The sequence below is a fragment of the Balaenoptera borealis genome (genome assembly GCF_965194805.1).
Source record: "Balaenoptera borealis genome assembly, chromosome: 1".
NCBI classification, from domain to species: domain Eukaryota; kingdom Metazoa; phylum Chordata; class Mammalia; order Artiodactyla; family Balaenopteridae; genus Balaenoptera; species Balaenoptera borealis.
Genome location: NC_138860.1, coordinates 96,342,587 through 96,356,830, shown reverse-complemented (window position 1 = coordinate 96,356,830; position 14,244 = coordinate 96,342,587). Strand labels below are relative to the sequence as shown.

The window sequence follows — 14,244 nt, the reverse complement described above, 5'->3', positions numbered from 1 at the left end:
AGGTTTTCTTATAGTTCCATGCATGCTTTAAACCACTTTGATTTGGGATGGGGAGAGAAGGGCATAGAGAAGAAAGCTATTGGTCTCTGAATACCAAAAGCTGTTTTTCTCAATTTTTCAGATGTTCTCACGCTCTCCCACATGACAGCCACATTTTGAGCAGCTAAGGCCCTGAAAAGTGTCAGTACTGCATGTAATTTTACACCACCTTGTGCTACTTGCATATTTCCTCCTTGGTCAGAGCTATCTGTTTGCATGTATCTTTCTTCTTGAGGGCAAGTGCTCTGCTTATTTTGTCCCAGTTTTGTATCTCCAGCATCTGGCTGATTCGTATTAGGCGTTTAGAAGATTTCTGTTGAAAGAATGAATAAAGAGATGTTTGCAGATTGAATGCAAATAATAAGGTTGCCTACCCTTTGTTGCTTTGAGGATCAAATGAGAAAAAGTGGCTATAAAAATCTTAGTGCTTTCCCTTCTTTCCACATATTCCCACGGATCCTCACATTCGGTGGAGGGGCACCTTATGTCTATGTTTTTGTTTATATTATTTTCCTTTCCTCTGGGTGCAGAAACTTCCATTGTGAAATCATTGCCTGGGACCATTTGAACCTGAAAATCCATTCCGAGTCTACGTTTTACTCCTACTTCTTCAATTCACAGGAATCCTTCCCCCCTCTAGCTTCCAGGTACATAGGTGAGGAAAGATTTTCCAACTAGACAGAACAGCATACAAAGAGGCTGGGGTCCCATTGTGATTTTATCCTGAAGGAGGCCAGCAGGCAGACAACAGTCCAACTGGTTTCTGCATATGTTACTCTCATACCTTACCTGGTTATTAAATGGTCTCTTACCTTTACATCTTATTTTTATGGCACTAAAAATTACGACCAACAGCATTATTACAGTTTGTAACTACTGAGGAAAAAAATTGTATTGATTTCTTTTTAGCTATAGCAATATAATTTATGCCTAGTAACATAACTGCAATATTTGGGCAGGGGAACCATTCAGGAGGTTGTTGTGATAGTTAGGACCTAAAAGGTCCTAAAATAGGACCCTTAAAAGGGACCTAAAATAGGACAGATGCTTTGGAGACTGGAGAAGAAATATGGATGAGATATTTGGAAACAAAATTACTTGCCCTCAAGTAACTGTTAGAAAGAGGAGGGACTTTCCTGGCGGTCCAGTGGTTAGGACTCGGTGCTTTCACTGCCTGCCATGGCCCCGGGTTCAATCCCTGGTCAATCCAAATCCCCCCCAAAAAAAAGAAAGGGGTGAGGGATAATGGAAGGTGGAGTCAAGAATAATTAATTCCCAGGTTTGGGATTTAGGGATTAGGTGGATGAAAGAGGTGGGGTACTAAGAGGAAGTCTGGAACCTTTACTGCCCACTCCCAACAGGCCCCCTTCTTTCATATGAACAGTTGACATTTTCTCAATGTTTTGTAAATTTCTAAGAAAAATGCATCTGAGAATCCCTTTCCAGTGGGATTACCTTGCCAAAGTCCTCCTAACCTCCTTTGGAATCTGAATCATCACCGTGTGTGTGTGTGTGTGTGTGTGTGTGTGTGTGTGTGTGTGTGTAGGGAAGTGTGAGGCTGGTGAGAGATAACGACCAGAATTATGATATAATCTTTAGATTTGTAATTGTGAATAATATTAGGTTCCAAAAATACTTACATTTGGAGTTATGACTCAATTTGTTATAGGAGCTCATTTATTCAATAAATATTGAGCACTTACTCTGTGTCAGATTGTTTTTTCCGATTAGGGATACTGCAGAGAACAAAAGAGAATAGGTCCCTGTCCTCATAGAGTGGGGGAGACAGACAATAAACATATGATTTCATCTAGTGATAAGTACCATGAAGAAAAATAAAGCAGAACAAGGGAATAGAGAGCGATGGGAAAGGCAGCGGAGCTGCCAGGATGGGGGAGCTATCTCAGATAGAGTGTTCAGGAAAGTCCTCTTTGAAAAGGTGGTATTTGAGCAGAGACCTAAAATAAAGTGGTAAAGACTGTTGTTATCCATGAGATGGTGGTGGGGAGGGATAGGAGCAACACACAGAAAACGTTAAATTTGAGCTATTAGACATAAAGTGGAGGTGCTGAGAAGGGAGATGGATGTACAAGTCTGGAGTTCAGAGGAAGGTCGGAGGTGTAGATACTAATGTGGGAGTTGTCAGTCCAGTTGCTGGTTCCAATTCGATTTGCTTTTATCAGAGCTCAGCGTGTGCCAGGTACTGTGCTAGGGGCTGGGAACGCAGAGATGAAAGCACACAGATATATACCAGGCAACGTGGTCAATCCTAAATCTCGCTGTACTTCGGGCGCTCTCTGCGAGCACAGGAGGAGGCAGCGAGCTGGGGCGGGACACGGTGGGGAGCCGGAGGAGTTGACCGCCGAGCCGAAGCCAGGAGGCTGGGAGCGTGACGCACTGGGCTCTTCACAAAGGCAGCATTGTGAGGTCGGCAACGCGGGCGCAGGGCGGGGTAGTGCTCCCACCGTGAGCGCGCGGCGTCCTCTGCAGGCAGTAGGCGGCGACACACCGGTAGCCTCAGCTTTCCTCCCCTCCCTTTTCCCGCCTTCCTCAGGCCACGTTTTTTTGTTGTTATAGCTGTTTCCGAGTCTTTCTAAGCCTCCGACTTCCGTCCCTTACCCCTCCTCTTCGAGGCCGGGAGTGTCAGTGTCTTCGCAGGAAGACTGCCAATAAAGTTTTTCCTCTTCTTGTTCTCAGGCTCTCCGCCTCGCCCCAAGTACCGCGAGATCCGGCGGCGCGGCTAGTATGGCGGCGGCATTTGAAGCCCCGGCGGCCTTAAAGACTATGGAGAGCACTATGCCTGCGGAGCGCGTGGCCGCGCAGTTCGCGGCCCCGGAGCCAGCGCCCCGGCCAGTGCGGAGTCTGCGGACGGCTCATGACATCAGCGGCCCGCGGACCCGCACCGGGGACGTGCTGCTGGCCGAGCCGGGGGACTTCGAGTCGCTGCTGCTGTCGCGGCCGGTGCTGGAGGGGCTGCAGGCGGTTGGCTTCGAGCGGCCGTCGCCCGTGCAGCTCAAGGCCATACCGCTGGGGCGGTGCGGACTCGGTGAGGGCTGGGGCCCTGGAGGGACCGGAAGGGCCGGAGGAGGGGGCGGCGGCGGCCAAGTCCGTGGCGAGGGCCGGGAAGGGCCCAGAGCGGCCGTCTTGCAGGGCTCGGCCCGGGGCAAGACGCCGCACGCACGCGAGCGTCAGTTTCCTCCTCTGTCAAACGGAGGCGCAGTATTGAATTTGGAGATAGTTGAGGTCCGTTCCACGCTGTCAGGTGGTTCTACGTTTGGGAATATAAACGGCAGGAAAGATCTCAGATGAGATCAGCCTGGATTAGGGTAGGCCCTAAATCCAATGGCAAGAGTCCTTATAAGAGAAGGGAGAAAGGCAGAGAAGAAAGCCATGTGAAAATGGAGGCAGAGATTGGAGTTACACAGCTCCAAGCCAAGAAATGTCTCAGCCGTCAGAAGCTGGAAGAGACAGGAAGGATTGTACCATAGAGCCTTAGGAGGGAATGTGGCCCGGCTGATACCTTGATTTCATATTTCTGGCCTCCAAAACTTTGAGAAAATAAATTTCTGCTTTCTAAGCCAAAAAAAGAAGAGAAATGGTGGAGGTTCAGGGAGGAGGCCTGTTTCTGGATATGGCCACATGTTTGTTTTAGAGTTAACTTAAAAACGAAAGTGGTTAAGGATGTGATCTCTGGAGACCTGTCTAGTTCTGGGATTTCATGTTGGTACCTAAGCTTCTTCAGTCAGTCCTGGCTAATGATAATTTTTTTTTTTTTTTCCTCCTCAGATTTAATTGTTCAAGCTAAGTCTGGCACTGGGAAAACCTGTGTATTCTCCACCATTGCTTTGGACTCTCTTGTTCTTGAAAACCTAAGTACCCAGGTGAGTTTAGCTCAGAGGACCCAAAGGAGGGTATGTTATGTGGATTTACTACAGGTCAGATGAAATACCAGTAGCTCCTCAGAGGTAGAAGTGAATGATTGTGTTAAGACATATGAAAAGTATACAAGTAAAGTAGACCTTAAGGCTGTTGAGTGGTGTTGGTGTGATTGGTGACCAAATACACATTATTAGTGTTAGAAGTTTAGAGATTTCTATTATTACTGCGTGTTAAATAAGTCTGCCATGTGTGTCAATTTTGTCATTACTTGAGAATACAGATAGGGATTCTTTATTCTTTTTAAAAAAATTTTATTTATTTATTTATTTATGGCTGTGTTGGGTCTTCGTTTCTGTGCGAGGGCTTTCTCTAGTTGTGGCGAGCGGGGGCCACTCTTCATCGCGGTGCGCGGGCCTCTCACTTATCGCAGCCTCTCTTGTTGCGGAGCACAGGCTCCAGACGCGCAGGCTCAGTAATTGTGGCTTACGGGCCTAGTTGCTCCGCGGCATGTGGGATCCTCCCAGACCAGGGCTCGAACCCGTGTCCCCTGCATTGGCAGGCAGATTCTCAACCACTGTGCCACCAGGGCAGCCCTCTTTATTCATTTATTTGCCCACTAGATTGTGGTGAGGTTTAGCGTTTGACCTGATTCATGGTAATGAGGTGTTTGGCTATTGTAGGTAACTGCATGTGGTACTTACAGTGAATGTATTATACTGATCTCCCATCTTCTGGGTTCTCTCAGAGTAGGTCTAAGAGGGCCTTACCCAAATTAACAGGAGGTTTGGGTTTGGAGGTCATTTCTTCAGCAAAGATTTGTTATGTTTAAACAGTATGCCAGGCATTGGGGATATAAAGATGAATCAGGTATGATCCTCATAGTCTTACTTTGTGGTTTAGTAGTTACAGCAGGCTGTATTTCAAGTTCTCAGTCATGTATATCTGATGATGACTCTTCAACAGTGTTTTTTAATACAGATACTCATATCTGGGTTAAAAAACACTGTAAAGCTTTTTGAGTCCTGCCTTATGTATTTATTCTACCGACTTGTTAAAGGTATATTTTATGTTTCTTTTTAGATTTTGATCTTGGCTCCTACAAGAGAAATTGCTATACAGATACATTCTGTTATCACAGCCATTGGAATAAAAATGGAAGGCTTAGAGTGTCATGTGTTTATCGGAGGGACTCCATTATCACAAGACAAAACCAGACTTAAAAAGTGTCATATTGCTGTTGGTTCTCCTGGTAAGATATCAATGCCTGTTAATAACTGGGGCTTTTAAGTAACTGAACACTTCTATATAACAATAAGAATATGGCAATCTTTGATAATTATGGTAATTATTTTGAGGATTAAAAATGAAGAGCATTAGATTAGTGAGATATAAACACATGACTGGATTACCAACAGAATTTATGAAATTTCTGTTTCTAAGGATGTTTAAGAACAAGTATGGGATAGGCTTCTGAGAAGAAGAGGAATGAGATGATTTCAGAAAGCTCTTCTAAGCCATGGATTGGGATTATTCTTTGCTTCCGTATTAGTCCTTCGGTCATGAATCACTCAGAATCATAATCTAGCATTCAGTGCCTTACAAGTCTTTTGACAGGAAGTGTTTATTTTCCATACGTATTGGTGATGAAATGTGAGGGAAAAAATAATGGACTTAGGGAAGATCAGAACTCAAGATTTCTAATTTGTGGTTTAGTGTGTAAAGAATAATGAGGGTTGGGTCAGGAAAGTCATCAATTCAACCTGTAAGTAGAATAACAACATTGGCTGAAATTTGCACAGATTTGGTGCCTATGAATATTTGAATATGTTTTTTTCTGGACTTTAGGCAGAATTAAACAACTGATAGAACTTGACTACTTGAATCCAGGCAGTATACGTCTCTTTATTCTTGATGAAGCAGATAAGCTTTTAGAAGAAGGCAGCTTCCAGGAGCAAATAAAGTAAGAAAAATAACTAACTTGACTATTAAAATGGTGCCCCAAAGTATCTATCTTTTGCTTTTCTAGGTGGTGATTATCATCTGAATAGTTTCCATGGTGTGTGTGTTTTTCTTCTATTTTGCAGTTGGATTTATTCTTCCTTGCCTGCTAGTAAACAGATGTTGGCAGTGTCAGCTACTTACCCTGAATTTTTGGCTAATGCTTTGACAAAGTACATGAGAGAGCCCACTTTTGTAAGACTAAATTCCAGTGATCCGAGTCTCATAGGTGTGTACAGATATTGGATATTTAGTGGGTTTGTTTGTGATATTCTGGAGCTTTCCTTTGCTAAGTTGGCTTTTGCTTTCATATTTGCTATAGAAAATATGTTCATTTTAACAGAAGAGTCTTCTTTGTAGGTTTGAAGCAGTACTACAAAGTTGTCAGTTCATACCCTTTGGCCCATAAGATTTTTGAGGAAAAGACTCAGCATTTACAAGAATTGTTCAGCAAAATTCCATTTAATCAAGCCTTAGTCTTTTCTAATTTACACAGCAGGTAATGTACCTTAAAAAGTCATCTGGGGAACTTGTGAAATAAAAGGATAGGTGTGGGGCAGTATTTGTAAAGTTATAACCCTCTGTGTTATTTTTGATAGAGCACAACACTTGGCTGATATCCTTTCTTCTAAAGGCTTTCCTGCAGAGTGCATTTCAGGTAAGTTCATCTCTTAACTTTAACCTTTAACCTTTAACCTAGTATCCTGACTTGAAGCTTCTCCAAGGTCAGGAGGAAGAGATACCATTTCCTGAGTTGTCTTGTGAGTGTGAGGTTACACTGAGTCTTCAGAGTAAAAGGAATTTCAGGTTTATTTTTCACTGGGATTTGTCTTTTTAAGAAGTAACATGGTATATACTAAAAAATGAGAAAACTGGAGTTATATCCACAAAGAACTTAATAACTTTACAAAATAGAGTCTGTCTTTGTTATCTTAAGGTAATCATTGTAAAAAATGCAAAGAATTGCTAACTAAATTGACTTTTACAGTCTTGTGGAAGGCAAAACTGATTCATTTTTGACACAAAGCTAAATTATTACTGTTGACCTAGGAATGAAAGATTTAAAGGAATTTTTGATAAGTGAGATCCTTTTTAGAGTTTTGATTGCTATGTCAGCTTAGTTTTTAACCTGTTAGCATAAGCTCATTTAGTCGTGGTATATCATGAGATACTGGGGAGGCCGTTTTCTCATGGACCAGTATTTGGATGATAGATCACACTTCAACACCGAATTGGTAAACAGCTGGTTAAAGCAATTTTATTTTCCTAAGAATTGTTAAACCTCATATGGCACTTTGTAGATATAATGTTATATCTACAGGCATAGCCTAGTCACCATTTAAAATTGAATTTCGAGTTGATTGCCTAACCATATTTTAGAAGATTCTGACTTTAGGTCTTTTTTTTTTTTTTTTTCCCTGACTTTAGTTCTTAACCTAGATTTGCATATAAGGACAGAATTAACTTTGGTTGTTAAAGTGTTAAGACTGGCAATTATGATTTCTGATTTTTGTGGATTTGATAAATGTATGTTCACTTGTTTTTATATGACTTTCTTTCTGGGTCTTTTTAGGCAACATGAATCAGAATCAGCGTCTTGATGCTATGGCTAAACTGAAGCAGTTTCATTGCAGAGTCCTCGTTTCCACAGATTTGGTAAATTTCCTGTTCAGTTTGGGTGACTAATCCATCTGGACATAAGTTCTGTTATCAAATATACAGATTTCATCTATTATTTTAAGTGGGTGTATCTGACAAGAATACCAGAAGATAATTGTCTTTCCAGTGCTGGGGAATATGCTTTCTTCCTAAAATTGTCTTTTATATTTTTATCTTTATTGTTGAAATTAGTCATTAGAAATGAATTTTCTTTTCCTTTGCTCCTAAATATTCTCTTTGCTCTTAAATATCCTCCTATTCTTAATTTGGCTCTTGGTTATACTGAATAATATAGTGTGCCATGCAATGGCTAATGCGAACAAACAATTGTTCTCTTCTTCAATTCAAGACTTCCCGTGGAATTGATGCTGAGAACGTGAATCTGGTTGTAAACCTGGATGTACCATTGGATTGGGAGACATATATGCATCGGATTGGCAGAGCTGGCCGTTTTGGTAAAAAAAAAAAAAAAAGGAAAGAAAAAAGTTTGGGTTCTTTCTTTAAGGGGAGGAAGCTATAATGTGACAGGTGGACTTGAAGTGTCACTTATCTGGAATTGATTTACTACTTAACATTCCTTCTGTGCTTTAGGTACTTTGGGACTGACAGTGACCTACTGCTGTAGGGGAGAAGAAGAAAATATGGTGATGAAAATTGCCCAGAAATGTAAGATCAACCTTCTGCCTTTACCAGGTATATTTTGTCTATTTCATTTTGCTGTCAAAATAATAATGATAGGCCTAATAACAATAATAGCTAACATAGAGTACTTATGATGTGTTGGATACTGTTCTAAGTATATATGTTAACTCATTTAATTCTCACCACAATTACATGAGGTATGTGCTATTATTATCTACCTTTTGTAGATGAGGATATTGAGGCATAGGTTAAATATTTGCCTAAGGTCTTACAGCTAATAAGTAGCAGGGAGAAGATTGCAAGCTAACTAATGACACATGAAAAATGAAAAATATTTTCCTACTGTATTAACTCCATATTTTACTTTGTAGCCCTGCAATTTGATTTTATTCTTTTATATCAAGGGATGTATTTTACCTCTTATGTTGCTATGAAGGTAATTCTTGCCATATTCTCCTTTGTCACCATGGGGAAGGAATAGTATCTTTAATGTGAACACTATTCTGAAAATGTTGAAGTGTTTTCTTTTGATTTTAATGAATCATTTATCAAGCTGCTTTTTTTTTTTTAAATTAATTTATTTATTTTTGGCTGTGTTGGGTCTTTGTTGGGTCTTCGTTGCTGCGTGCGGGCTTTCTCTAGTTGCAGCGAGCAGGGGCTACTCTTCGTTGTGGTGCGTGGGCCTCTCATTGCAGTGGCTTCTCTTGTTACGGAACACGGGCTGTAGGCACGCGGGCTTCAGTAGTTGTGACACGTGGGCTCAGTAGTTGTGGCTCCTGGAAGTCCCCACCCAGGAGTTTTTTAGGGTTTCTAAAAAAGTTTTCAAGAGATAATTAATAGTTTCAAACATGCATTGTTTCCAAGACAGCAGTTTTAAAAAGCAGCTTGGGACTTCCCTGGTGGTGCAGTGGTTAGGAATCCACCTGCCAGTGCAGGGGACACGGGTTCGATCCCTGGTCCCGGAAGATCCCACGTGCCGCAGAGCAACTAAGCCCATGTACCACAACTAATGAGCCTGCGCTCTAGAGCCCATGAGCCACAACTACTGAAGCCCACGAGCCTAGAGCCCATGCTCCACAATAAGAGAAGCCACTGCAATGAGAAGCCCGTGTGCCACAACGAAGAGTAGCCCCCGCTCACTGCAACTAGAGAAAGCCCACGCGCAGCAACGAAGACCCAATGCAGCCAATCAATCAATCGATCAATCAATAAACAAACTTATTTAAAAAAAAAAACCTCCTGGGTGGAAATATGGTTTATTTGCTATACAACTGACCCTTGAACAACAATGGGGGGGTTAGAGGCGCCAAGCCTCCACGCAGCATAAATCCCTATATAGCTTATAGTCAGCCCTCCATATCTGCCTTTCCGCATCCGCTGATTCAGCCAACAGCAGATTGTTTAGTACTGTTGTACGTATTGGAAAAAATCTGCGTATAACTGGACCTGCACAGTTCATACCCGCAGTTCAAACCCGTGTTATTCAAAGGTCAACTGTATATGTTAATGTATGCATGTTAGTGTGTGTATATATACGTTGTATAGATACATAAATGTATACTTATATAGTGTATACATGACCTTTTAGAAGATGGACTATGTAGTTATTGAATAAATACAACAATGAATATTTTACCAATTTATATCTAACTCCTTTAGTGATTTTTACAAAGCTAGATGAAGCACAGGTTTGGGAGTACTGTGGATTTTAGTAGTTTTGGCTTTGTGATAACTCATTTTCACAGATTTTTTAAATTGCTCTAAGCTTATGTCCTGATTTACAAAATATTTGTTTTTAGAGTAGATGGTCTTTAGGTTCTCTATCAGTTCTAAGACTATATTTTGTTAATTCTCTCTACGTATAAGTCTATTGGTGATCTTTGTAGTTATAAATAATGGAAAAAATAAATTGAAAAAATGACATTTATAGTGTTAGAACTATACTGGACTAGGCACTTGTGTGACAACAGACTGTTCAGGTGAGTTGCCTGGAGCAGGATTAGGAGAGAAAGTGGCCTGAATGATAGGTCTCCGCAAGCAAGGGATGTCACCTTAGTAGGAATCCAAGTTTAGTTAGAGGGTCTCTTCAGTGAAGGATCAAGAGCCCCAGCTGAAGAATCCAGATCTGAGGGAATGAGTAGTGGGTACACATACATGGAACACCACTAGCAGCAACAGACAGGTGAGGTCTTTGTAAAGAAGGGCCTCTGTGTACTTAGTCTGCCTAAGATGAAAATTGGTCACACTTTGGAAAGATCTGGGTGCAGGTGGAAGCAAATTGTCACGCCTGGATGGGATAGGAAATTTAGAGAGTTAGAGCCAGCAAATTTTTTTAAACTTACAAGTGCCAGTGGTACCACAGATCTTTTCACAGTCATCTGGCTTTTTTCCCCTTGGAGGTTTTTTTTCTCCACTGTTGAGGGCAGTGATTTCTCCCTGGTAGAATATAGGGTGGCAGATTTACTTCGGTACAGAGTTGCAGTTGTAGTATTTCCCAGTTGGTAAGCTTTGGGGAGCACAATCCATTTTCTAATATCTTGTTTTGCTGTTATCAGTAGTGAGATAATGGGGAGGAGTTGGGGAGAGGGAGACGGGGAAAGATGGGAGAATTGCTGTAGAGGCATACCTCACTCCTAGAATAAGCTCTTTTCGAATGAAGGGGTATGGGATGGGTCTTTTATATTTTTGGGCAAATTTCTTTACTGCAAGTTTTGCTTAGGTCTTTTAAAATACTAATATATTAAGCTTCTTAGTATAGTGTTAGTATATTTTGTTGCTTACTCTTATTTGACCGTGGAAAGCTTTATTAATCCATTCAGAAAATGCTGGTCTAGAACAGCTCGAGAATTTAATACTTTTTTTATTCCTGTTATGTAGATCCTCTTCCTGCTGGTCTGATGGAAGAATGTTTGGATTGGGATGTGGAGGTTGAAGCTGCCATGCATGCGTATGGCTTAGCAAGTACACCTACACAGACCCTAGAACAGATTAAAAAAATAGAGAGCACCTTTCAAACTCAGAAAGCTCATGGTAGCCACATGGCTTCATCTAGAGATACTTCTGTATCTGCACTATCAGTCAGATCAAAAAATAATACCAAACAAAAGCTTCCTGTGAAAAGCCACTCAGAGTGTGGAATTGTAGAAAAAGCCATGTCACCAAAAGAACTGGGCTGTGCCGTACAATTGGAAGAGCAAGTGAAGAATTCTATTCAGACCTCTGTTGAAAACCCTACTAACAGTCAGCACCAAGTCAAAGAAGCTTCTGTGTCACTCCCCAAAATTCCTTGTCTGTCTTCCTTTAAAACCCATCTGCCATGTACTTTGACTTTTGCAGAATTGGTGGAGGATTATGAACACTATATTAAAGAGGGGTTAGAGAAACCTGTGGAAATCATCAGACACTACACAGGTCCTGGGGATCAGACGGTGAATCCTCAAAATGGTTTTGTGAGAAATAGAATTACTGAAGAGAGAGTGCAGATATTGACAAGTAGTAGCCAATCTGGAGACTCTGAGAGTGACAGTGATTCTTACAGTTCAAGGACTTCTTCCCAGAGCAAAGGAAGTAAGTCATACTTGGAAGGTTCTTCTGATACTCAGCTGAAAGACTTGGAGTCTATTCCTGTGGGTGGCCATATCTCTTTGGAACAACCTCTGAATGGAAATGACACCCCTCGTCTAGTAGAGTATCAGGAATCACCTGAAATCCAAATAAAGGCAAGGCATAAAGAGGGAGCTAACCATAACCAGAGAGCTAAGCAGAGCCGGAGAAACCTTCCCAGGCGGTCTTCCTATCGATTGCAGACAGAACCCCAGGAAGATTTTTGGTATGACCACCATAGGGAAACACATCCGAGTTTTTCTAATACCTATCAGGACTATGAGGAGTACTGGAAGGCTTACTACAGGGCGTGGCAGGAATACTATGCTGCTGCTTCTCAGCCGTATTATTGGAATGCTCAGAGCCATCCAAATTGGATGGCAGCCTATCACATGAATACCATTTATCTACAAGAAATGATGCGTGGCAACCAGTGATTATAGGCTGTACGGCACGCCATCTGGGAATATCAACAAGTGATACCTTTGGATTGCCATCCTCCTTGACCTGTAGTAGAGTGGCATATAGTGGCATTTTTGAGGAACTGGAGAAGTTTCGAGGCTTTCCACTGGGACACATCTAGTTTTCAGATTGTTTTGACCTAAATCAACCTGATTCAGGTCAGGTGAATTATCTTCTTTAAAGAAACTTCCTGGATGAGATTCTTGAAAGAAAATCTGGGGGACATAGAGCTAAAGGTCCCAGGGTGCCATTTTCTATAAGCCATTCCAAAAAGAAACACTTAAAAAGACTTATACCACTGCTTACTTAAAAGAAATAAAAACAGTTGAGATTTGAAAAATAATGCAAGTTTATGCTGTGGAGTTCTTTCCAAAAGTCTTGGGCTACATTTCCATAGAGGTGTGTTCTTGTAGAAATTTGTAGCCTGGTAGATCAGAAAGCCCCCTCTCCTTTTAGGTTTAGGCAGGAAGGAATAAACATTGCTTCAGACTTTCCCGAAGGTCCTTGATTTGATGCTGTTTGCTTCCAGTAAAAATATTTATTACCAGTAAAAATAGAAACTTAGCCAAGTGTGTTGACATGTTTATTGTTCGTCTTTTGAATATCTTTTGTCTTTAGAATTGTGGAAGCTGTCTGTGTTTTTGATGTGCATTAAATAGCTAAGGATCATCAGTGGCTGTCTTGTTTTTGTTTCTCAGGAAAAGGAGCAGCTCTTAATCTTTGTTGATTTTTGGATCCTTTTATGAATCTGATGAAAGCTATAGATTTGTCCCAGAAAATTTCTCATTCTATAAACAAGAATTGTATATATAATTTCAAAGGGTTCATAGACCCTTTGAAGCCCATCTGTGGAACCCAGGTTAAGAACTGCCCTACTCCGCTGGTAGGCTAAGGGAAGTTTCTAGCATTTTTCTGAGATGCTGTATCTGTAAATTATGATTTAGATAAATTAATTGGAAGTTACATATTCTTTAATTTCTTCTCTGTAGCAGTTCTTTTATGAATATACGATTGGTTCCCAAACTTCTCTGTGAACGGATTTGTGGTGAGAGAACCGAGTATGAATAGAGATATGTATTTACTTTTTAAAAGGGAAGGGAAGCTCTCCTTTCCTGTGTGCATACTTGTCTAGGCAATATAAACACTTTCCCCCACGGCTGTCAGCAAACATCCACAGCCATTGTCATTTACTGTCTGACACTCACATAACACAGCCCTAAACTGTGTAACTTAGATTCCTGTCATTTGGGTTGGGCAATGATAGGCTTTATTTATATGTATCAGTACTGTACATGTATTGCCAAGTTAGAGTGAATTAATTAACACTGCAAATAGCAGATCCATAATTAGGTCCAGAATGTCATTAAAAAGACTTTAATTACATGTTTAAATAAGATCTTGTCACTGCCATATAATTGAACTTCCCTCTTTTTTTTTTCTACCCTTTCCCCCACAATATAGCCAAGTTCACAGTTTGTCATTGCTAGGGGATTTTAATCAGGATACTCCTGCATCTTAATTAGAGATGAGGGTACCCATTAGTCTTGAAATTAATTGGATTCTCTTTTAGGATTGTCTTGTGATCGCTTTTTTTTTTTTTAATAGAAAAATAAGCTGGAGGTAAGCATATACATAACATGAAAATCTGTTTCATTTTTCATAAGCATTTGCTAGGAAAATTTCAGCAATTACCTTCCCAAATACGGGATGTAGTTATTGTGGCTGTGGAAGGAATCTGCTGGCATTTGTGTGTTACTGTGTTTGTGTGGAATTTTAATTTGGAATTGTCATTCTAGGTGCATATCCCCTTAATCTGTTGGGGACTATAGATAGGTTTTAGGCAAATTCACTTGAGAATGTTTTGTAGTAGAAGGAGCAATTGTCTTGGTTGACTCTGTTACTACCTATTTTTTACTTTGTACTAGTCATTTAACCTCTCGGGGTCCAATTTTCTCATCAATA

General features: G+C 40.9%; 1 protein-coding gene across 1 annotated transcript; it reads left to right on the top strand.

Annotated features, from left to right (window-relative positions):
- Positions 1-2,689: 2,689 nt before the first annotated feature.
- On the top strand, positions 2,690-12,954 carry DDX20 (DEAD-box helicase 20). The gene is made up of 11 exons (XM_082379820.1): positions 2,690-3,085; positions 3,826-3,920; positions 4,999-5,167; positions 5,764-5,878; positions 6,003-6,145; positions 6,277-6,415; positions 6,516-6,574; positions 7,490-7,572; positions 7,925-8,030; positions 8,167-8,268; positions 11,095-12,954. The coding sequence occupies exons 1-11, from the start codon at positions 2,785-2,787 to the stop codon at positions 12,255-12,257; spliced, it is 2,475 nt and encodes an 824-aa protein (XP_082235946.1). The 5' UTR covers positions 2,690-2,784; the 3' UTR covers positions 12,258-12,954.
- Positions 12,955-14,244: the final 1,290 nt, after the last annotated feature.